Raw genomic sequence first — 25,324 nt, 5'->3', positions numbered from 1 at the left:
ACTGACAGGATGGGCTGCGGTCTCACCTGTTTATCGAGGATCTGCTTATTCCAGGGCAGGCTTATGCTTTGGTCCATGTTATGGAATGCAAAAGCCCAAAATTTACCTTGATCTCAAAAGTGCTAGCATATGCATGCGGCACTGCAATCTCCTCTGTTCCTGATTTGGTTTTCATACTTGGAAGCTGGTGGAAAAGGTTCGCAGCCACATGCAGGAAAGATGGAATTATATCGCTCAACTTTTAATCACCCTAAATGGGTTGCCCATTAAATCTAGAAGGAATTTTAAGATTTCATGGAAAAAACTATCAAGGCACATCTAGGTCTGGCATCCAGTTTCAAAACAGACCTCTCAGACCCCCCTTTCAACCCCTTATGCACCAACATATAGTAAGGTCCCAAAGGCTTTTCCTATGACTAAGAACACCGGGCCTTTGCTGTCAGGACGTGGCAGTGGATGGAGCACAGGCCGGCCAGATTAGCATCCTCTTTTAGCTCATTTCTCAATATATACTTCTACAGGAATTTGTGAAGCACCGTGTAACTGTGGTTTTAAAATATTCGAACCAAAAAGTTGAGAATGCCCCAAATCTTCCCAGTGCACAACAGCCAGTCATCTGGTAAGCTGTTTACCAAACAGTTGGTGTAACGTTTAAGGGGTTTTGGCGTGTCTGAAGATGGACCGATGGCATATCCTGCTCTGCTCACCGTCCTGTGTACAGGCTCCAAGAAGATTGATGATGTTCTTATGTTTGCCGATCATCTTCATCATCTCCATCTCCGACACCAGGTCAGACAGGTCCTTCTCGGTGGCGTCGTCTGCGTGAGCAAAAAGGGAGAACACTAAGCAGAGAGGCTAGGGTCGGCGAAACAAACACACCCCTGTCATCTCTCGCCTTTTTACCCTTAATTCAAGGCCCGCTAGTTGCCCTGTCCGGTAACAGCTTGTTTTGTAGATGGCTGTGATTAAGCGTGGCTGACAGACAACGTGGTCTAGCATTACGGCAGTGAAGGCCTCTCCTCGCACAGACTACAGAGGCGTCCTTTCAGCTGCCGGGGGGGAAATTAAAGACATTCACTAAATCTTGACTCATTATCTGCAGCACAGGCTCCTTTTTCATGGGGCTGATTGAGCGAGCAGAGGTAGCCCCACAGACACAATGGCATAGCCTGCATTCCTCCTCTGCATCATTAACTTGCTTGGGTGTTCTATGTAGCATTGTTCTAAAGGGCAGATTTCTACCGCCAAGGTCGGATCAACGGCTACCTGCTCTACCTGACCTAACCCCCCCCCCACACACACACACACACAGACACATGCCCTCAACCTCAACCCACTACTTTTATTAATTACAATAGTGCTGCTGGTGTAACTTGCCTCTTTGTGCGGGTGCTGACTGAACTCTAGCCAGCTGCTGCTTTGGGGGTCAGGTATGTGACCCAGTACCCCCCCCCGCTTTACACACACACACACACACACACACACACACACACACACACACACACCTTACACCTAGCCGTCACTCAGCAACAGCCAATAATGAATAATAATGACAGCCACAGGCTCCACCTCGCCCCCTGCTGAACCCTCATTGGAGCATGACAGAGATTCAATGTCAGATTTATGGAAAGGCGCTCTCGCTCTCTCTCTCTCTCTCTCTCTCTCTCACACACACATTTTTATGCACATGTATAAAAGTGTAAGTGGGATGGGTGTTCATCGGTGGTGCAGGAAGGCGGTACAGGAAGCAGGTTGTAAATACATAATGTGACAATTATAAGTAAAAAACGCACTGATAAAATGTTGCTAGATGGATCAACCAAAATATGATCTGTTACACCTCAACCGATCCATATCCAATTTTAAATGGGTCAAAAGTTTACCAACACAGTTTAACTGTTCAGGGCAGCCTTTTAATGGAGCTAGAATACCCCCCCTTTTTTTTTCTCCCCAATTGTACCTGTCCAATTACCCCACTCTCCCAAGCCGTCCCGGTCGCTGCCCCGCCCCCTCTGCCGAGATCCGGGGACTGCAGACTACCACATGCCTCCTTCGATACATGTGGAGTCGCCAGCCGCTTCTTTTCACCTGATAGTGAGGAGTTTCACCAGGGGGACGTAGCGCGTGGGAGGATCACGCTATTCCCCCCCAGTTTGCCCTCCCCCCCGAACAGGCACCCTGACCAACCAGAGGGGGCGCTAGTGCAGTGACCAAGGACAAGTACCCACATCCGGCTTCCCACCCACAGACATGGCCAATTGTGTCTGTAGGGACGCCCGACCAAGCCGGAGGTAACACGTGGATTCGAACCGCGATCCCGTGTTGGTAGGCAACGGAATAGACCGCCGTGCGACCTGGACAGCCTGGAGCTACAATATCTGTACACTGTGTCTTTATGCATGCTCAGTAATCCAGGTAAGAAAATCACAGGAAGTTGGATCAGTTCATCCGGCCATGTTTACTGAGAGAAGAACATTGAGGAGTGATGAAAGGTTCCCCTCAGTAAAGGTGTCCACATGAACCGATCCAGCGTTCTGTGATCTGGACACTGCGGCTGGGCAAATGGAAAGGACAAGCTTACCTTTGAGCATCTTGACAGCAACGGTTACAGCCTCCTTGGGTTTGTCCTTATCGATGCCCAGGGCCTCTGCCATTACCACCTGACCAAAGCAACCCTCCCCTAGAGGCTTGCCCAGGGTCAACCTGCGGGTGCCAGACACACGGCACGGGATTAAAAACACAAGAGGGAAAAACAGACCGAGCTCAAGCTGGCAGTAAGTTAGCTGCTGAAAGACAAACTAAAACCCATTTTACCGCTCACTTTATGTGACTCTAAAACAACAGAAAAAAAACTTCCAAGTTAGAGAGAAAAGTGAGAGGGATTGAAACTAGGCACGAGGCCAGTATTTCAACCTCACCCCGTCTCCATTCCTCCCTCTGTCTCTGACAGAAGCTATCTCTCCCTCCCTTTCATTCGCTCTCAATCAGATTGTGTCTATGAGAGTGCTTTGCTGGCGCGGTGACTGCAGCCCGTGCCAGGGCAGTAGGTAAGAAGGTAGAGACGCCAGCGATAATCACCTGATAAAGCGAGAGAAAGGAACTCTTCTCTAAACTGTTTACCCTACCTTGGCATGTTCCGATATACACTCTTTACAAGCCATTACATAGGGATTAGCTTAACCTTGACACATTAGCCAGTGATGGATCTTAAAAGTGTCTTTGTGCTGCCATACAGGTGGGGCTGACTACAAGATCAGATAGAGATAAAGCTACCCCAGTGTAAGCCACAGCACAATATCCTGCAAAGCTAAACTTTGTCCAAACCATTGTGCTTTACGACAGTGAACTCACACACACACAAACACAAACGCATAATCATGCACAAATATGCTTACACCTCTATCCACCACCTCCATAGTACCCCTCTGACCCCAAGACCTGGCGGTGCGCTCTGGTGGAGGTTGATTGACAGGTGTTGGCCCCGCCCCCAGCCGCCGAGTGTCCAGGCTGTGTAAACACTCACGCTGCTAGCCGTGAAGCCCAAGGCCTGAGGCCAGAGCACTGGCACAGTAACACAATCCCCTATCTGTCTACACACAGTCCTCACCACTACACTGCTCTCAAAGGCATCCTTTCTGTTCATCCCATCACACATAATCAATGTTATTTTTCCTCCATGCTACCACAAATGTTAGCATTCCACCATGTTCTGCCATTCCAACACGGCCCCTCAGGCGAGGAGCACAGAGGGATGGAGACCCGGGGAGAAAAATACACACAACTGCATCCAGCCTAGAAAGTCTCTCCCAACACATGGATCTGGTCTGAACCCTCAAACCCCCTTTGGAGGCTTGTATCAATTAAAATCAAGAGTGGTATGTTTCATGTGTGCATGACATTCTGCATGCATACAAAGAGGCTCTGTGTAACAGCGCATCACAAATGTCATTCTGTGACATGTGGGAATTGCTCAGAGATCCAAACTTAGTTTTGGCAAACTATTTTTTAAAAAAATGTTCCCCCTTTTTCTCCCCAACTGTATCCAACCAATTACCCCACTCTTCCGAGCCGTCCTGGGCCGCTCCACCCCCTCTGCCGATCCGGGGAGCACTGCAGACTATCACATGCCTCCTCTGATACATGGCAGTGAGGAGTTTCACCAGGGGGACGTAGCACGTGGGAGGATCACGCTATTCCCTCAGTTCCCCCTGCCCCCGAACAGGCACCCTGACTGATCAGAGGAGGCGCTAGTGCAGCGACCAGGATGCATACCCACATCCGGCTTCCCACCCACAGACACAGCCAATTGTGTCTGTAGGGACACTCGACCAAGCCGGAGGTAACACGGGGACTCGATCCAGTGATCCCTGTGTTGCTAGGCAACGGAATAGACCGCTACGCTACCCGGACGCCTTTGGCAAGCTTTTTAAAGAATGTGCAGACCTTCACATTTATGGTCAGGGATTTCCCCTGTCACAGCTATAGCCGGAGGCCAAATGCAAGTACTAAACTACAACGCCTTAGCTGGCCAACATCCTTCAACCTGAAACATTCTGCTGACCGCTGTAATGGTGAGTAAGCAAAACCTCGGGGGTGCTAATTTCTCTGGTATGAAAGCAAACAAATAGCCCTCCGCCCAACATGCAGATGAAAGGCACCAGGGAAGCGTTTCTGCTAACCACTAAGCACAGCCTTATGTGTATGTGAGTTTGTATGAGTGTGCCTAAGTGACACAGCAGCTGTAGAGTTGAAGCCAGAGGAGAGGTGCCAAATTCAGGCAAGTCTACTAAAGGAACTACTGATGAATCACTGTCCCGTATCACAACATTACTCACTAGTTAGTCATTACTGTCTGCTGTCTACAACAGTTAATGGCACACTTCAACAAGAACAATAGTTATCTGAGCTCATAACAGTTAGAACACAATGATCCAGATGGTCATTGTGTTATAATCTAGGTGTTATCTGATACCGTAACCAAACTGCTAACCAGAGATAACAGTAAATACTGTGGCGGGTGCAGGCCAAGGACCTTAATACTGATCACTGCAATTACAATATTGATGCTACTGTTTGCAGGGACTTGAAAACTCACCTTTAACCCATTAATGTTATATAACACTGCAGATAAGCACTTTCTGAAAATTCTATATTCTGAAATGTTTTGATTTTACATTTCATGGGGGAGAACCAGATCTGCATAAGAACTCATTAATGATGTATCTATAATCGAGGAAGCGTTGTCTATTTATATATCAAAACATGCATTAAGAACAAGCAAGCTGCTTATATCTTCCCAGTTTGCTTGAAATCCCAACCCCCATAACCATCTTCACCTGTCTCGGGCAAACTCCCAGCGGGGGTCCTCAGGGAGGTCGTATTCAGGAATGGGCTCATCGTGGGCAGAGCTGCGTCGTGTGGTGATACGGACCAGAGGTGTATTGGAGTTCATGGAGGAGCTGGAGTCAGCTGACACCTACAGAAAGAAAGAGAGATTGGCTGATCACCACAGCCTGGGCTCACAGGCTGACTATAACAAAAGGCATGACTAGAGGACTTTGGTCTGTGTGACTTTGGTCTGTGTGTGTGTGTGTGTGTGTGTGTGTGTGTGTGTGTGTGCGCGTGCGTGCATGTGTTTGAGACTCTATTGCTGGGTAAAATGGTTGGACTGGGGCACCCGAGTAGTGTAGCGGTCTGTTCTGTTGTCTATCAACATGGGGATCGCCAGTTCGAATCCCAGTGTTACCTCTGGCTTGGTCGGGCGTCCCTACAGACACAACTGGCCGGGTGGGAAGCCGGATGTGGGTATGTGTCCTGGTCGCTGCACTAGTGCCTCCTCTAGTTGGTCGGGGCACCTGTTTGGGGGGGGGGGGCTGGGGGGGATGGCGTGATCCTCCCATGAGCTACGTCCCCCTGGCGAAACTCCTCACTGTCAGGTGAAAAGAAGCGGCTGGCGACTCCACATGTATCGGACGAGGCATGTGGTAGTCTGCAGCCCTCCCCAGATCTCGGCAGAGGGGGTGCAGCAGCGACTGGGACAGCTTGGAAGAGTGGGGTAATTGGCCGGATACAATTGGGAGAAAAAGGGGGGGAAATAAAAAAAAAAAGAAGAAGAAAGAAATGGTTGGATTGGTGGGCCGCTCCCTCTGCCATCAGCCGTGTCCACATACACCGGGCCTCGACAGGAATGAGGAGGGGTTGTGTTTGTGGACTGTTATCTGCTTTAGCCGACGCGCCAGAAATGCACCATGACTAGAGAACCTTGGTCTGTGTGTGTCTGTGTGTGTTTGTGTGTGGTAGTGTGATACATTTACAATGAGAAAATGCCCCCGCATTAATCAATTAATAGACGACAAGTAAAATTATTAAACATATTTTGAAATCAAAAGAACTTATCACCTACCGTCTGCTCTGGAAAGTGTTGAATTTAAAAATGAACATTAGCAAGTATGGTGCAATAACATGCACATGGGTGAGAAATACTCCCCGCAGCTCATTTCCATACTTAATACGTCGCCATTATGCAGATTAATCTCTTTCTCCGAGCTAGAATTTACATTTAAGCATTTATTAAGTGTTAGCTACCGCCGTATTTCAGATAGGCAGCCTTGTTAATGCCCCTGGACTCCTCTCTTCTCCCTAACCTTACCTTGAAACAGGAATCCATCTCTCCATGGCATGTAATCCAATACTTTTTGTGCCTTTTAGAATGTTGTTTTCCCTTGAGGGGAAGGAATGGCTCATGCACAGAGGTAAAACTCAAAACGTGCAGGACAGCAGTGCTAGCTTGCTCAGATATTCATGAAATGCCTCTGAGATGATGCTTCACACTACAAAAGCCTCTCAAGAGGCAGCGCTGTTTAAAATGAGAAGAGTCTGCTGTGCTGCAGAAGGATGTTTTCAACAGAAACCTAGTATTTATTCTTTTTTCAAAATTCATTACTCCTGCACAGAAATACAGTCTCATTTTTAAATCTATCGGGTGTCCAACTTAACCTTTCCATCCATCCATTCTCCAAAGCGCTTATCCTGCTCTCGGGGTCGCAGGGATGCTGGAGCCTATCCCAGCAGTTCATTGGGCGGCAGGCGGGGAGACACCCTGGACAGGTCACCAGTCCATCACAGGGCCGACACACATTCACACCTAGGGACAATTTAGTACGGCCAATTCACCTGACCTACATGTCTTTGGACTGTGGGAGGAAACCGGAGCACCCGGAGGAAACCCACACAGACACAGGGAGAACATGCAAACCTCACACAGAGGATGACCCGGGACAACCTCCAAGGTTGGACAACCCCGGGGCTCGAACCCAGGGCCTTCTTGCTGTGAGGGGACCACACTAACCACTGCGCCACTGTTTTATTATCTGTATTTAATACCCCCCCCATACCATCTCCACCAAGACCCCATATTTCATATGCCTGAGTGTATATTCAAGAGAGTCGGTTATCATGAGTGCTTTTTACCATGTGTTACTGTCCTCTAGGGGTGTTAGATGCCTTTCAAACTCTTTATCTACTTTCTGTTACCTGGCGGCGGAGAGGGATCTGTTTGCTGAGTTTGTGGACCGCTGGCTGGCCCCCAAAGTCCGGCTTCTTGGCCGTGTTTCTCATTCGACACACGACCACGATCACTACCATGCAGGCGATGAGGAAGACGCCCACGCAGTATATGGCGATCTCCACGTAGTCGGGGGATGGCAGGCCTCTAACTATGTCATTGTCTTCAACTAAGAAAAAATATAAAAAAAATGGGAGCAGTTGGAGCAAGGGAGAGAGGTCATGGGGGAGAAGAGAAAGGTGGAACCTCTGTAAGGGAGGTGTTTATGGACACACATGTACGGGTGACCCCCGTACAACAACCCCCCCAACACACACACATCTATTCTTTTTTTTCCTCCCTCCCCAATTGTACATGGCCAATTACCCCACTCTTCTGAGCCGTCCCGGTCGCTGCTCCACCCACCTCTGCCGATCCGGGGAGGGCTGCAAACTACCACACGCCTCCTCCGATACATGTGGAGTCGCCAGCCGCTTCTTTTCACCTGACAGTGAGGAGTTTTGCCAGGGGGACGTAGCGCGTGGAGGATCACGCTATCCCCCTCAGTTCCCCCTCCCCTCTAAACAGGCGCCCTGACTGACCAAAGGAGGCGCTAATGCATACCCACATCCGGCTTCCCTCCCGCAGACATGGCCAATTGTGTCCGTAGGGACGACGGACCAAGCCGGAGGTAACACGAGGATTCGAACCAGCGATCCCCATGTTGGTAGGCAACAGAATAGACCGCCATGCCACCCGGACGCCCCATTCACATCTATTCTGCATATGACAAAACACATATGGACGGCAGACGTGACACAGACAGACAGCTGCATTACAAATGTTGCATTATGAATGTTACATGGGATATCTTCTCCTCTCTCCTGGTTTAACCTCGTGGCCACATCATTTGTGAGCGGCAGAAGCCAGCCTCTGCTGAGCCAGCGCATGTCTGTGTTTTATGCTACTAGGGGAGACACGCATGCAAGCACACAGACCGCAAACAAGTTAGAGCAGTGTCCTCTGAGACTGTATATGGCCTGAACTTCCTGTCGAGGAAATGAGCTGTGCATGTGCGTGTGTGTGTGTGTGTGTGTGTGTGTGTGTGTGTGTGTGTGTGTGTGTGTGTGTGTGTGTGTGTGTGTGTGTGTGTGTGCGCGCGCGCGCACATGCAGAAGACTATAGGAATGGACTGTTCTATTATGCATGGCCCTCCACAAACAAGGCCCATGTGCCAAACAGCGAGCCGGCCAGTCAGCCAGATTGGCAGAGGGGGGCTACATGGAGGAACTTCTTGCATCCACTGGGTTCCAAAAACCACATGACACACAGATGCCACAGCCACGCAGGCGCCACCAATGCACATAGAGCATATCAGAAGACAATCAATTACACATATTACACCCAGAGGAAACGGCCTCCCTGTGGTCATCATATTTCACTGTTTATGGGCAAAACAAAATGGCAATCTTGTAAGAACACTGTGTTTGTGCACGCGTGGATGGAGATGTGTGGAGGAGCGCTGGCTGTCTGTGTCGAGGGCAGAGACTACCCATCTAACTACCCTCAATTTATCACTTTGGTGCTAAGACTTGCGAAACAACACACATCTGTTGTTGTGAATGCCTGCAGACACTAGGGTGACGTTTTATGCATTTGGTCTTTCAGCAAATATCACGACAAACCAGATAGCAAGCAAAAGACAAAAACAGGAAAAATACAAACAGATGGGGACACACAATGCAGACACATGGACACAAGTGGACAAACATTCCCATACATTAAACAAGATAAATCAAGTTACTGTGTATTTGCTTTAGTGGTTTGGCCCTGATAATTAAGAAAGTCAAGCCAACAAGATATGAGCGTTGAACTTTGCCTTTCAATCCTTATTTCAAGGAGAAATAAGGGTCTTAAAGACATCCGATTATCAGAGCCAGGAAAAGGGCGGAGCCAATTTGAGGAAGAGGGAGTTAATATCCAGTCATAAGTCATGCAAAACGCACATACCATAAAGAGACAGACAGGTTCCCTTGACATGTAGTTAGAAAACCACAATCTGGCACCGCCACATTTTCCCCAAAAAGAGAGAGCGAGAGAGAGCACGAGAGAGAGAGAGAGAGAGCAAGAGAAAGAGAGAGCGTGAGAGAGAGAGAGAGAGAGAGAGCATGAGAGAGAGAGATAACAAAGAAGAAAAATGAAGGATGGAGACAAACCCTCTCCCTGTCACTCTGGAGTCGGGAGACACTTGAGCTCTGCTGGGAACGCCACTTCCGTCTCTAAGTTGTAATAAGTCATAAGTCAAACTACCCCGTTATCTGGCCCCAGCTTTCAACAGCTCGCCAATCTCGATAGCATTATAGAATTTATGCTCACTGCTCTTACGTTACACTGGCTCCAATGATGAGTGTGCGAGTTCATCACAGTAATCTAATATTTGAGTTTGCATGCCTTTGACTCCAGGGGGAGGGATTGCCTTCCGCAGAGGTCGCAGAAACAACATAATCCAACCATTTCGGACAACGGCGAGGAAAGACAGACAGAGAGAGAGAGGGCAGTACGTGGGTGTGTGTACCTTCAAGCACCGTCAACCAAGCAGAGTGATAGGAGATCCCAATAGAATTACCCGCCAAGCACGTATACTCCCCAGCGTCCTCGAGAGTTACATTGGGCAAGTAGAGAACCTCTATCTCCTTATCTGTGGTGTTAACACCTGCGGTCTGAGAGAAGAAGAAGTAGAAGAAGAAGGAGAAGAAGAAGAAGTAAAAGGAGAAAGAGGGTGGAAGATAAGGGTTCGAGCGGAAAATATTTGCAGATAGAGTGACATTTGGAAAGAGATGAGGAGAAAGAGAAGATAGAGAAGTTGGAGGGGAGAGGGGGAGCAGAGACAGAGAGAGGGAGAGAGAGAGAGAGAAAGAAAAAAAATGAGACCCACAACACCAAAAGAGAAATAAGAGAATCTGGATGGTTTCCATCGCTGTGGTTCCATCTAAAACGATGATGGGATGATGGGAGTTTCCGTGTGTGTGCGTGAGGGGATGGGGGAGGGGGGGGCAGCTTCATAGCAAACAGGAGACAAAGAAAGACCCCCTTGCAAAGACAAAACATGAGAAAACAAAGAAAATGCACAGAATAAACCCCAGTGTGCCCATCACCGTGCCACAAGAAACCCTGTAGGCCAGTCCAGTTGGTAACGGGTCTGGACACATGCACACACGACTACAGGGGAGAGGCATGGAGAGCACCATACTACAACACCGTACAGCGCCCTGGCAGAGCAAGCAATAGAGAGAGAGGGGGAGAGACAGACAGAGAGAGAGAGAGAGAGAGAGAGAGAGAGAGAGAGAGAGAGAGAGAGAGAGAGAGAGAGAGAGAGAGAGAGAGAGAGAGAGAGAGAGAGAGAGAGAGAGAGAGAGAGAGAGAGAGAGAGGAGAGAGAGAGAGAGAGAGAGAGAGAGAGAGAGAGAGAGAGAGAGAGAGAGAGAGAGAGAGAGAGAGAGAGAGAGAGAGAGAGGCAGAGAAAGGGCCCTGTGACTTCGGTCTGATGACTGTTGCATGAGGCATGTGGCTCTGTGGTGACGTTTGGTAAGGACGTCTCACATGCAACTGCAGACAGTGCTGTCCCTGCGTCCACTTTTCTTTTTTCCGTTGTTTTCATTTTCGGCGAGTGTCGTCATTAAATGTTTGATTTCTAAACCCCGTTATTACACCGTGTCTACCTTGCCCACTCGGCATCTAATGCACATCTGGAAGAGGGAAACCTCCTCCGATGCTCCTCTGATGTTCCTCCTATTTTTGTAGAAAATGTTTTCGTCATCTGATTTGGGTTTCTAAGAATAGAGGCTGCTGTCGCTTGTTATTTACTTTATGTATCTATCACGTAAAGCCCTTTGATGATGTAGCAGTGATTTAGAGCTATTGTTATTTACTTTATGCATCTATCACGTAAAGCCCTTTGATGATGTAGCAGTGATTTAGGGCTATAGCCTATTATCGACTTGACCTGACTTATTCATTGAAACAAGGGACGGGAAAAGGAAGAAAAAGAAAGAAAAGGCGAGAGCGAGTGACAGCTGCGGCAGTTTCTTTGTACAGGTGTGCAGATTTGACTGGTGCTTCCATGGCTGCAGTCTCCGTAGAAGAGGAGCAGCTCGGACAACAGGAATACTCTTGACTCTATAGACAGAAAGTTCGTGAACCCAGGACCACCAAGAGACCACCAGCAGGACCACCACAGCACACTGGGTCAGGGACAGGCCCAAAGACACCACACCGGGGGTAGGTTGGTCAGCGATAAGGCCTCAGGGTTACCTGGGATGACAGTCAGCCACCCTGACTGGTTGGCCTCCCCTATATAATTGGAGACTTTACAGGTATACTCCCCAGCATCCTCCTCTGTCACGTTGGTGAGGGTGAGCACCTCCACGTCCGAGCTGTTAATGCCTGAGCGCTGAAATCCAGGTACACACACATACACACACACAAGCAAACGCATGAAAAAGCACACAAAGCCTTGTGTATATAGAAATATCAACAGCCCGCACACACACACACACACACACACACACACACACACACACACACACACACACATACAAATATACCTACATACTATCAACAAACATCCAGCAGCATTGGGCTAAACACAAATACACTACCGTTCAAAAGTTTGGGATCACCCAAACAATTTTGTGTTTTCCATGAAAAGTCACACTTATTCACCACCATATGTTGTGAAATGAATAGAAAATAGAGTCAAGACATTGACAAGGTTAGAAATAATGATTTGTATTTGAAATAAGATTTTTTTTACATCAAACTTTGCTTTCGTCAAAGAATCCTCCATTTGCAGCAATTACAGCATTGCAGACCTTTGGCATTCTAGCTGTTAATTTGTTGAGGTAATCTGGAGAAATTGCACCCCACGCTTCCAGAAGCAGCTCCCACAAGTTGGATTGGTTGGATGGGCACTTCTTTGAGCAGATTGAGTTTCTGGAGCATCACATTTGTGGGGTCAATTAAACGCTCAAAATGGCCAGAAAAAGAGAACTTTCATCTGAAACTCGACAGTCTATTCTTGTTCTTAGAAATGAAGGTTATTCCATGCGAGAAATTGCTAAGAAATTGAAGATTTCCTACACCGGTGTGTACTACTCCCTTCAGAGGACAGCACAAACAGGCTCTAACCAGAGTAGAAAAAGAAGTGGGAGGCCGCGTTGCACAACTGAGCAAGAAGATAAGTACATTAGAGTCTCTAGTTTGAGAAACAGACGCCTCACAGGTCCCCAACTGGCATCTTCATTAAATAGTACCTGTTAGAGCCTGTTTGTGCTGTCCTCTGAAGGGAGTAGTACACACCGGTGTAGGAAATCTTCAATTTCTTAGCAATTTCTCGCATGGAATAGCCTTCATTTCTAAGAACAAGAATAGACTGTCGAGTTTCAGATGAAAGTTCTCTTTTTCTGGCCATTTTGAGCGTTTAATTGACCCCACAAATGTGATGCTCCAGAAACTCAATCTGCTCAAAGAAGTGCCCATCCAACCAATCCAACTTGTGGGAGCTGCTTCTGGAAGCGTGGGGTGCAATTTCTCCAGATTACCTCAACAAATTAACAGCTAGAATGCCAAAGGTCTGCAATGCTGTAATTACTGCAAATGGAGGATTCTTTGACGAAAGCGAAGTTTGATGTAAAAAAATCTTATTTCAAATACAAATCATTATTTCTAACCTTGTCAATGTCTTGACTCTATTTTCTATTCATTTCACAACATATGGTGGTGAATAAGTGTGACTTTTCATGGAAAACACGAAATTGTTTGGGTGATCCCAAACTTTTGAACGGTAGTGTAGCTGTGTGACGTTAACAACTTTGTATAGTTGCAGGGAGAACGCACGACAAGAATTGCCCCCCCTCCCCCCCAACAGTCAGCATGGTGAAGACCTATTACGTTATAGGGGAGGAAAGCTGATGGTTAGTGGAGTTTCCAATTGGGCCTTAGTCTTTATCACTGTTGGACATACTGCAAGAAAACACAATGGCAAACAGGGTAAATCCAAGACAGGGAGGATTCAGTAAAGCAGAACGTCGGGGAAGACGAGCCACACACAAGTCACAGAGGCGGCGGCGGCGGAACGTACCTTCAGCACGCGGACGTAGGGGTGTCCATCGGGGCCGTAGTGGCTGCCGTTCTGCGTGATGTGCTTTAGCCACTGGATGTGGGGCTGGGCATCGCTGTACACTTTACAGACAAAGCGTGCATCCTGCCCTACGTACACGGTCGTGTTGGCCGGCAGACCCGCCTGGAGAATGGGCCGGTGAGGGGACCGCTCTAACACCAGGAGAAAAACACGGGCCAAGAGTTAGTGGAAGCAAAATCTGTAAAGGGTTTTAGGGGAAAGGCACAAGTCCACCCCCCTTCCCCTTTTTCTCCCCAATCAAATTTTGGGCCAATTACCCCCACTCTTCTGAGCCACCCTGCTCGCTGCTCCACCCCGGGGAGGGCTGCAGACTACCACACGCCTCCTCCCATACATGTGGAGTCCACAGCCTCTTCTTTCACCTGACAGTGAGGAGTGTAGCCAGGGGGACGTAGCGCATGGGAGGATCACGCTATTCCCCCCGGTCCCCGCCCCCCAAACAGGCGCCCCAACCGACCAGTGGAGGCGCTAGTGCAGCAAACAGGACACATACCCACATCCGGCTTCCCACCCGCAGACACGGACAATTGTCTGTAGGGACGCCGACCAAGCCGCAGGTAACACGGGGAACATGGGGATTTGAACTGGAGAGCCCCGTGCTGGTAGGCAACGGAATAGACTGCCACGCCACCCAGTCGCCCACTGTGTACCGAATTGATGGAGAAATCGGTGTTCTCCTGCTCACAGAGTCTTTCCCACCGTGCCTACAGGTACCAGAATGCATTGCGTGTAAGTCTCTGTACCATCGTCCGCAACATCCCCTCACCAATGTTGTGGGATTTTATTTTAACCATCGGAAAAGCAGCTTAGTCGAGAGAACGAGGATGTGTTTTTTTTTTTAACAGCGTGTTCAGAGTAGTATCGGAAACTCTGCTAGGATGTAGAAAAAACTTGCTCAGCTAATCCAGAGATGATCGGGAACAACTGCGGTGTTTTCTTGACGAGTTATCTCTGTTGCAGACAGATGAAGTGGACAATTGATAAATTTTCCGTTTAACAGATCAGCATTTAGTGTGTTGAAAAAAAACAACGAGTTAGTGTTATCTCTAGTAGATGAGAGACAGTAAATCTGCAGGGGAATATCTGAAAAAAACAAAAACAACATCGCTTTTATCATTTTCTCGCTTTCCACACTAATTGGCCTGCCTTGACAAAATACCACTCGGCATCAGCGATATCGTGGCTGTGTAGCAGTTAAGCAAAAAAAAAAAAAAAGCACTTGCTTTGGAAAGTAAAACAACTTAATCCCCCCCCCCACCCCAACTCAAACTATCTGCATTCTTCTGCAAGCAAACATTTGGCCTGCGAATCCAAACAGAGCGAGACCTGTTGAACAATGCCCTCTTTCACACACTGCACTGCCTCCACAATCACACCAAGCCACCCACCAACCCCCACTCTGACAGCCACCCCATGCCACCACCTAGACCCACACACACACGCACACAGACACACACACACAGACACATGCAATGACATCACTTAGCCTGAAGGACAACATAGCCATTACAAAACATTCCCCAAAGGTAGGTGCTTGAATTAGTTTTGTGTGTGTGTGTGGGTGTGTGTGGTGGGGGGGGGGTAAGTGTGTGAGGCTGTGTAATGAGGGATTTTTGACAGGTTAGGAAGACTAAACTGAGAATTGGGGAGGGGGGGTAGGAAGGAAAAAAAAGCAGAGATGAGGCGGAGGTGGAGAGATAAATCAAGGAATATAGAGGAGGAACAGATGGGGAGTGAGGAGAAATCTTCCATATGTCTGTCTGTCTGTCTGTCTGCAGCAGCTCAACAATGCCTAACAGTCCATCGTCTGTCCGTCACCACTGTTTGGTCTGTCAGATCAGATGATTCCCACCCCTCCCCTTTCTCTGCTCCCCCCTCTCTCTCTTTCCACCTCCCTCCTCCTTCCCCCACATTCCTAGGGCTCGCTGTGTTTACTCTCTCCCTCTCTCTCTCTTTCCTTCTCCTCCCCCCTTCTCTCCCTCTTCACCCCCCTCACCCTCTCCCATCATCCCACATGCTGTCTTTCTCTACCTCACACTCTCCAAAACTCCACAACACACGAGCAGAGACCACTCTCACAACAATCGGACATTTTTTTAATTTTATGTTGAACTCAAGACTGCTGGTCCTAGTGGAAAGTCAGATTCTGCTGAGTGCTGAAATACCTTTTTAGGGTGCATACTTGGATTAGTGATGCACTAACGTGTTTACCGCAGTGTTACCACACTGTGGTGCACGGCACGAGGTAACAAAACGCCTGTCGAAAAGTTACCCGCAGGAAAGATGGAGGGAGCAACCATTTCAGACGAGCTCAGACTAGTATCAGTTATCAATCTGTGATCAGATCTATAAGCAGTGGTACATTAACTGAGCCACAGTGAGTTGTAAACAACTCTTAAGTTCTCATTTTCCAGATAAAGCCTCATAATATTTTACAAAATTGTGCTCTATTTTTTAATGCAAAAAACTCCTGCTCCAGTTCCTTGAGTACTAAAGTTACCCGAGATAGCATCTTGGTTTATGTTAGGGATAACAAAAATATTGGCAAAATTTCCTTTTAGCGAAAATGAACATGCATCCCTGCTTCTGACTCGCTGATGCTGCCACCTCTCCATCTCAGCCCGCCTCTAATACTCTGGTAAAACATTTACAAATAAGAAAACATACAAAATATATACAATAAAACTGAGAGGAGGGAAAATGTAATCAACTTTCCCAATCATGTGGAGATCAAGTCAAACAATCATAGGAGCCCACATGAAAAAAACAACAACAACAACAACAACAATGTAGAGGTGTGTGGGTAGCATAGCGGTCTATTTCGTTGCCTACCAACACAGTGATTGCCAGTTCGAATCCCCGTGTTACCTCCGGCTTGGTCGGGCGTCCCTACAGACACAATTGGCTGTGTCTGTGGGTGGGAAGCCGCATGTGGGTATGTGTCCTGGTTGCTGCACTAGTGCCTCCTCTGGTCTGTTCAGGGAGGGACGGGGAACTGGGGCCAATAGCGTGATCCTCCCACATGCTACGTCCCCCTGGCAAAACTCCTCACTGTCAGGTGAAAAGAAGCAGCTGGCGACTCCACATGTACCGGAGGAGGCATGTGGTAGCCAGCAGCTCTTCCCGGATCGGCAGAGGGGGTGGGTCAGCAACCAGGATGGCTCGGCTGAGTGGGGTAATTGGCCAGATACAATTGGGGAGAAAAGGGGGGGAGGGATCCAAAAAAAAACAACAACAATGTAAACAAACTCGCACGAATATGTAGAACGAAGAGTGATCAGGGTCGGTCAAAGCAGACAACGATCTAGACAGTATTTTTTCGTTTATTGTAGCCAAACTCCATTCAGCTATTTAAAACTTAAATCTATCAATTATGTTGTTAGTGGAGTAATTTTATGGCAGCGTGATGGGGAGGAGAGGTGGGTGAGGTACTCTGTGGCATTCTGTGGCATCCCATGCGAGACCAGTGACCTCTGGGTAACCTGGCGGCTTGGCACGCAGGGCCCTAGGGGTCAGGGAGGGGGTGGGCACAGGAAGAGAACAGCAAGGCAAGAGATGGCATGGGGCTATCAAAGTGCCGCCCGGCCATCGGGTGCCATAGCTTTGCCTGAATGGGCCAGCGGGTGTTATGCCTGTGTTTGCATCTATGTGTGTATGTGCATGCATGCATGTCCAAATGCAGCCCCCCCCCCCCGCCCCAAGAGGCCAGTTTGAACCAGAGAGGGATGATTAAACTTGGTTATAATGGCTGATCCGGTGAGTCATATGGGCCCAAAAGGCTGATAAGAAACTGCCTCTCGGTCTCTGTTTCCCCTCTATTTTTGCCCCCCCACCCCTCCTCCTCCCACTCTTACTCCACTAAAAAGGAGTCAAATGAAGCAAGAGGTTGCAGGGGGCAGTGACTGTGGAGCCAGACATAGAGGGGGTTTACTGCTGTGCAATAAAACAGAACAAAAAACAGAAACACACCCGTCTGAAGGAGAGCTTTGGCTTGCCCCACAGCAGAGCAGGGGTCCTGAGTGGGGGTGAGTGTATATGAGTTTGTGTGTGCGTGTGTGTGTGTCTGTGTGTGTAACGATGATTGCATACATGTGCCTGACCTTGCATGGTTTTTAAGCGCATGTGTGCAAAAAACCTTCCTAGTATTCGAGATGCACCAATCCCCCCCTTTTTTTCCATTTCCAATCCGATCCGGATACCTGAATTTGGATATCTGCCGATACCGATACCGACCATGTGTAAGGTTACACGAGACTGTAGTAGACCACACAGCCCTTCTTATTAAAAGAGCAAAAAAACATCTAAAAATGCATGAAATTTAAGTTTATTCCAAAACAATTTAGGTTTCACATGCAAGCAGGTGGTGGTGGGTGGGGTGAGTTTCCCCCTTCACTGTGAAGCACTTTTGGGTTTCAAGATAGAGCGCTATATAAATGTAATCCATCATTATTATCATTATTATTATTATTAGGACTGCAAATTGCTATGGCAACTCCTTTAACGCGGCAATTGATTTTAAAGAGTCAAACTGTGCTTTTTTTCCTCTCCAAATTACCCAAAATAACTCAATTTTTTACAAAAAGACCTCTACCCTGTAGTCATTTCAAGTAAACATGCCAGAAAGCTTTATATTTTTTTGTTGGTGATCTACGGCCTGTCCAGTCTGGCACCGCTGACCCTGTTCCCTGAAACCTTTACCCATGTGTACTGTCTGCTGTTTGAATTTTTTATTCTCCAAGCATCAATTAAATCAAATTGTGACAATAACCTGGATAAGGTGATGGAAGATTGTAAATGTGCCTCTTCACTTGTCCTGTCCTGTCAAGTGTCGACAGGCGGGTCCCGCTGCCGCCTCTCACCCATCATTGTGCACCTCCTGCGGCAGCTGCTGGGGAGGTTACTTACGCAGCAGCACCACTAACTCCACGCACACCGGGTCCCTCTGATACAGGGACACGCTAAAGACCCCAGGACCCCCCCCCCCCCCACTTCAGCCATCTGGTTAGCGGCTTCCCCATGCTCCACTTCCCGCTCTCTATGTGGGCACGTGAAGCGCTTGTGTCCCACGTCCCCGCACTCAGAACACTTCACTACCTGAACTGACATACACCATTCTGGCTACTATGGGGCTTAAAACTGCATCATTAGCTACACACTTATAATCCATTAAAACATCAGACTATGAAATCTGGATCGGTAATGGATCAGTAACGTCGGTCCAATATCCAATGAGCGATTACGTCAGCGTCGGTGCCCGAAACCGGTATTGGATCGGGTCGGTCCCAACTCTACCTAGAATTTTATCAGACTTCTAGTAACTCAAGAGACGCAACCAAAATTTTGCAGCGTGTAATGTCTCCCTGTCAGTCCACTAGGCAGGGGGGGGGGGGGGTAATCTATTCCCCTTGGGAATATGGATATTCACCCTGCTGACACACATGGTCCACTGGCCCCTAAAAACTTGTACCCGAGTAAAGAATCTGCTGCATGGCCCATCAGGTTATCAGTGAATTATTGACAAAACCTTCAGGATATTAAGTAGGGTAGGAACGCTCTGATGTCTATTGTTTGTATAGTGGCACAATGAGGTTAAAGGGAACTAGTTCTCCACAAAATATGGGCAAAGTTGACATATGCACATATTTGCAAACACACCCACCCACACCCACACACACACAGCACTCCAGCTGACCATCTTTTACCCCTTTCCACCTGTTGCCCTGCTGCCTATTGATTCTGCAAACTGAGCAGAAAAGAGGCCTTTGGTTTGTGCGCTCCAAAGTTCAGAGTGAGGGGTTGACTAAGTTGGGTCTTAACTCGCTGGACCTGAGAGTGCTTAGTCTAGCAGCACTGTCTGCCCCCCGACTCAGGAAGAGTCATACTCCTCTGGACTATTAAAGCCCACCTCATGCCTCTCTTGGGTCAAATGACACTACGACACTTGGATATAATCCAGAGTTTGTATGAGCAAATTCAGGGTACCGGATGGGTCGGGGGTCAGCATGCTGGGCAATACCCCAAGTACTAGGAATTTTACTAAAATTTCAGAGCAGTATTTGTACATCAATTTGGCATATTTTCCTGCTGTTAATAATTTAACTTTCACAATATGGTTCGATTTCAGGAATACCATCCACCTGGTATTCCAAGTGAATTTAGATGAGCACGGGGAATTGATTAACCCAGGTCTGCCTTATATAGATCATGTCACACTGTGATCATGACCCACATACCAAAATAAGCCCTGCAGTACCTGGCTCTGTAGGAGGAATCCTTAATCTGAGTGGCACTAATAAATAAAGGTTAAACACTAGCCGATGGAAGAAAAAAAAACATGTCTACCAACACACGAGCACATATTTAGTTGCCACAGACTTGGCTGCGGTCCTTGACATGCACCTGCGTACAGGGTGCACCTGGGGGATCAAAAGGCATACACACAAATACGTATGCACCCTCGTCTCACCATGAGAACCCTTGCTGCAAGCCAAAGTATCTCTTTGCCCACCCTTCATTCCCCCCCCCCCCCACCTCCATTATTCCACCAGCAGGTCTATTCGGGAGTGGGAGACATTGGTGCAGTACTGACCCACTACATCCAAAGTGTAGGTGTGGTTGATGGCTCCATACTGGTTCTCCACCAGGCAGGTGTAGTTGCCCTTGTCTGATGGCACCACGCTCTCCATGATCAAGGTCCAGTGCTGGCTACGCACCTGGGTACAAAAGATACACGCACAAAATCACACCAACGTGTATGTAATGTATGTACTCGCATATTGGCAGACATGCATGCACTAGCTAGATATCGCCAACTACACACTAAGCAGCGACTCACAACACATTGTCGAGAGAACTATATTAAATATCAACAAGCAGTGGCATGTGCTATAAGGAGAAGTGAAAGAGAAAAAGAGTGCAAGCGGGCGAGAGAGAGAGAGAGAGAGAGAGAGAGAGAGAGAGAGGGAGTGGGTGAGAGAGAGAATGGCTTTGGTTGACAGGCTGAGAGTCGAGTGCTCGGGTGGTGTGTTTTCACTCGTGCCGGGACACAATATTGAGCCTGATGACAGGCTGATTCTTCTGGAATGCCTGAGATACACGGGACCATTTATGGATGCCTACACCTCACATCAACTGCCGGGAAATGAACCCCATTCAAATCTTTTTCTTTTTTTTTTTGGTATACTATATTAATCCTCATGGGGAAATTCCTCCCTGCATTTAACCCATCCTAGCTGTGTAGCTAGGAACAGTGGGCAGCCGCCGTGCAGCGCCCGGGGACCAGCCATGCCTCGGTAAGGGTATACAGACAGGAGTAGTAACCCTAACATGCATGTCTTTTTCACGGTGGGGGAAACCGGAGCACCTGGAGAAAACCCACCGCAGACACGGGGAGAACATGCAACCTCCACACAGAGGATGACCTGGGGTGACACCCCAAGGTTGGACAACCCCAGGGTTCGAACCAAGGACCTTCTTGCTTTGAGGCGACAGCGCTAACAGCTGGGCCACCGTGCCGCCCACAGTCCGATCCATTACATTTGGGGACCTTAAAGAGTCTTAAATGTTTGTAGTTTGACCTGAAGAGTAAGAATCACTGAGACCTGGGGCAAACAGCTTTTGTAAATAATTCCGTGTTTTAACCTACCTGGTGTGCCAGGTAATGGGTCAGGACACTTCAGAACGAGCAAGGTCAAATGCACTTTCACATATTTTCCTTGTGTATACTTTCCCTCACTTGCTGCATGACGGTACTCCAAGCAGACTAAATCAAATACGAAGAACTATTTATAAATGTTTCACCCATGTCTGGAATCCGCGGGTGTGAGCTCACAACCGCCTCAGTCGACGCAGCGAAGCAATACAGTAGCAACCGGTTGTCGAGGCCAACGTTTCATACAATGGGGAACGATTACCCCAGAGGGTTAGGCTCAGGTACAGCTATTGTCCACCAATCACGACAAAAAAAAACAAAAAAACAAAAAATGCACAACCCAAAGTATGCATTACATGCTGCCTGAGTGTCACACTGTCTCATTTCCAACACTTTGTCACTCATTTCTGTTTTGAATGTAATGACTGTGCTGAAAGCCAAAGGGGACAGACATTAGCGGCTACGTCAACACACTCTGCCCTTCAACTTCCCCGAGAGGCTCCGACCGTTTCCTTATAAACCATCACCCATTAACCGAGAGGCTCGTATATTCTGTGCATCACCCAGCCGATGTTCACTTTTCAGAGGAAATAAGACACCAGCAAATGGCTTTATTCTCCCGTGACATACTGAATGGGGGTATTTTCAGAGCCAGTTAATCAAAACCCAGCTCGTTTCCTAAAGAGCAATAAGAAAAAAACGAGGGAGCAGACAAGAAGCAACTTGTTTTTTTTTTTTGTTGCTTCCACAAATATGTGTAAATGTACAGCACTGAACTGGATGTGTTTTGAAATCCACGCACTGTTACCAACCACCATGTGCACCTGTTACATAACATTTGGACTATGTGCCATACAAAATAGCACATGCTTATGTGATTTGGTGCTTGCTGACCCGTTTACAGCGTCGCTGAAGTTAATTCCTAGTTCACCGTCACAATTTGCATCGGGGGTCTTTCCGTTTAAACGTTAACCAGCTCAGCAATGGCGTGTGTAAATCATGCATACGCATTTCATTACGATAGAATCGTAACGAGTCGCCGAAGCCTGTGGGACCTGTTCTCCCTGATTGAGTTACCTCAGCGTTCTCGGCTCGACTCACTTCAGCTCTTTTTTGCTATCCGCTTTCTCTATACGTTGCTGTCTGGGTACATTTCACCTTCCAGTCACGTGTCGGCCTTGTAATTGCTGGTGGTAAGGAACCATTTTGGAGTTACAGTCAGAGACTTCTCAAAGTGCCCCGGTGAGAGGGGGCACGCGGATGAGTGATTCCAATTTCACACCGGCAACCCCACACTCGTCCCCCTTTAGCCCCCTCTCCTCTATCCTCTCGTTTCTCCAGCGAAGGGTGGAAAGAGGGTAAATGGACAGCGAAAGAAGCAGGAAGGGGCAGCAGCAGGACACAAGGTAAATATTGCATTCACAAAAAGGCAAAAAAAGAGCACTGAATTGTGGGAAAAATATGGAGCACAGTTATACTATTCATTCATACCTATTACTTTGTTTCATTCTTTTACCCCGCTCTTCCGAGCCATCCCGGTCATTGCTCCACCCCCTCTGCCGATCCACAGAGGGCTGCAGACTACCACATGCCTCCTAATCTGACACGTGTGGAGTCGCCAGCCACTCCTTTTCACCTGACAGTGAGGAGTTTCGCCAGGTGGACGTAGCGTGTGGGAGGATCACGCTATTCCCCCCAGTTCCCTCTCCCCGCTGAACAGGCGCCCCGACCGACCAGAGGAGGCGCTAGTGCAGCGACCAGGACACATACCCACATCCGGCTCCCCACCCGCAGACACGGCCAATTGTGTCTGTAGGGACACCCAACCAAGCCGGAGATAACACGGGGATTCAAACTGGCGATCCCCGTGTTGGTAGGCAACGGAATAGACCGCTATGCTACCCGGACGCCCCTATGGTTTCTTCTTTATCCTACCTTATACCCTCCCATGCGGTCCTCCTGGCGGAACGGCCGGCTATTTTTCAGCCAGCGCATCCGTGGCCGGGGGTTGCCTCCCGCGGCACAGCGGAACTTGACTGTGTTGGCTGCCGGCACTGCGTGCAGTTTCTTCTCCATCTTTGCCGATGAGGTCCAATACGGAGCACCTAAAGACAGCAGAACAGGTGGTTTTCAGTCGGTGTGCGAGCCCTGAACATGTTCCCAGCATTAACAACGTTGGCTTAAGAGTGCCTTGGAGGGGATACAGCAGATAAAGTGGTACAAGGAAGCGTGACCGTTGAGGATTTTCCAAACACTACTAGAGTCGCCTTCGACAACACTGACTGACCCGCCGTCGGGACAAAACAACCCAGTATCACGATCACACACTTAAACCAAAACACGAACGACTCTGCGTGGCTGGGTGTTGAAGGGGAGGTGGTGGGGGGTGGGGTGCTCGGGCGTTACCAAGAGGGTTAACTAGACCATCACATTCAATTTCATCTCATTCCACTTAGCAGTTTTTTTTCTCAGTCCACTTCCTCCAATTACCATAGCTTCCCTCTTTATCTGCCCTGTCACTTGGCTTGATACGGGCGGCAGGGCCAAGGATACTTATCACCTTTGGAAAATCATTATGTGCCGTCAGGGGAGAAAATGAATGTCACGTTTCTCTAAGATGTAAAATCCGAGAACGCTTATCACCAAATTACATCAACTCCAGACTCTTATCGCTGTCGCCTGAATCCTACACATCCCCCCTTTTTTTCTTTTAGTTCCTCTTTTCAAACGATGCAGTGGCAGATGCAGATATGTGTAAACTTTGCCCCCCCCCTTAATTTTTTCCCTTCATTCACGTGCTATAATCAGTTTGATACAACTCGGCATCGCACGTGCCATCAATTTACTTGGTCAAGATGTATACGTCAGCCTGAAAAGGTGGGTAAATCATTTTTTAAAATGAAAGGCTAGCTTCCCCTCCTTCTCCCCCCCATTTCTATCTGTCAGTCAGCTGGATTTTCCTGCAGCGGCACCCCCCACCCCCACCCCCCGACCCGAGTCTTCCCTCTCCCTGCACCTGGGAAAGCGATTGCCTAAGCAGATGGGGCTCAGCGAGAGGAGAAACTCTCAGTCAGACAACAACACGAACTGTCTTTTCTACCATGGCTTCCCTCCCGTGCGGAGAAAGGACGAGGGACACGGGGGATAGAGGAAACCCCGCTGCTGGACGACACCTCACAAACCTGACTACAGTCCTGTGAAAAATGTGTTTTTATGTTTTCACTGTTTTCATTTTCAATTCTCATCCCTCCATTTTCTCCCCTGGCTGTCCAATCTGCATACTATCGGACACCTCCCATCATTAACTTGGCATGCAACCACCAGGCAAGACACGCATACTTTGATAGCGAAGTCAGTAAACTCTGCTTTCCGGGATGGATGCGCGCGCTGAGTGCCGCGACTATTATTAGACGAGGCTCCCCTCCTTCTTCACTCTCACTATCTGCACAGCTCATCCTCCGTGTCTTCTCCCTTCCGTCTCCCCATTTCTCTCCGTCCGCCCCGTCTGTCATCACTGTCCGTTCAGACGAGGGGACAGATTAGGTGGAGACTGGCCCGTCGCGAGGCTGTCTCTCTGTAATGACCTCTGACCTCAGACTGGCAGCTGGGCCCGAGGATGAGGTTGGGAAATGAAAGGTGAGCAGCCCTCTTTCCCATGCTCCCACTCCGGAGGGGCGGCACTTCAAACGAGGCGACCCTCCAACCCCTGTCCAGATGAGGCCAAACTCCCACTGGCCAGTTGCTGTGGTCTCCAGGAACTCCCTGGCCCCACGGCCCTCTGTATCCGGAGACCAGCTCAAGGCTGTTTTCACTACGCTGGCCTAGGGTGAGCTGAGGTTATCTAACTCCGGGGCAACGAGCCAAGACCTTTACCTCCAACGCTGCATAAAAAAAGAGTCCGTGTGAACCTACTGACGTCCAAAATAGTGTTT

The 25,324-nt window shown here is 48.5% G+C and overlaps 1 protein-coding gene across 5 annotated transcripts in view; it reads right to left on the bottom strand.

Moving 5' to 3' along the window:
* The window catches only part of fgfr2 (fibroblast growth factor receptor 2), a 53,989-nt gene that overhangs the window by 12,456 nt on the left and 16,209 nt on the right, over positions 1–25,324 (bottom strand). For 2 of the 5 annotated variants that reach the window (XM_056292334.1, XM_056292339.1), the window contains 8 exons: positions 23,328–23,497; positions 20,331–20,454; positions 13,682–13,872; positions 10,119–10,263; positions 7,528–7,733; positions 5,337–5,476; positions 2,582–2,703; positions 708–818 (listed from right to left, as the gene is read on the bottom strand). In XM_056292334.1, coding sequence (XP_056148309.1) covers positions 708–818; positions 2,582–2,703; positions 5,337–5,476; positions 7,528–7,733; positions 10,119–10,263; positions 13,682–13,872; positions 20,331–20,454; positions 23,328–23,497 — 1,209 coding nt within the window. Of the gene's footprint in view, positions 1–707; positions 819–2,581; positions 2,704–5,336; positions 5,477–7,527; positions 7,734–10,118; positions 10,264–11,853; positions 11,993–13,681; positions 13,873–20,330; positions 20,455–23,327; positions 23,498–25,324 lie in introns of all 5 variants that reach the window. The other 3 variants (XM_056292337.1, XM_056292338.1, XM_056292335.1) reach the window with 3 other exon arrangements.

This window comes from Lampris incognitus, chromosome 13 (genome assembly GCF_029633865.1).
Source record: "Lampris incognitus isolate fLamInc1 chromosome 13, fLamInc1.hap2, whole genome shotgun sequence".
Lineage (NCBI taxonomy): Eukaryota > Metazoa > Chordata > Actinopteri > Lampriformes > Lampridae > Lampris > Lampris incognitus.
The sequence above is the reverse complement of the archived record's forward strand: the minus strand, read 5'-3'. Positions and strand labels throughout refer to the sequence as shown.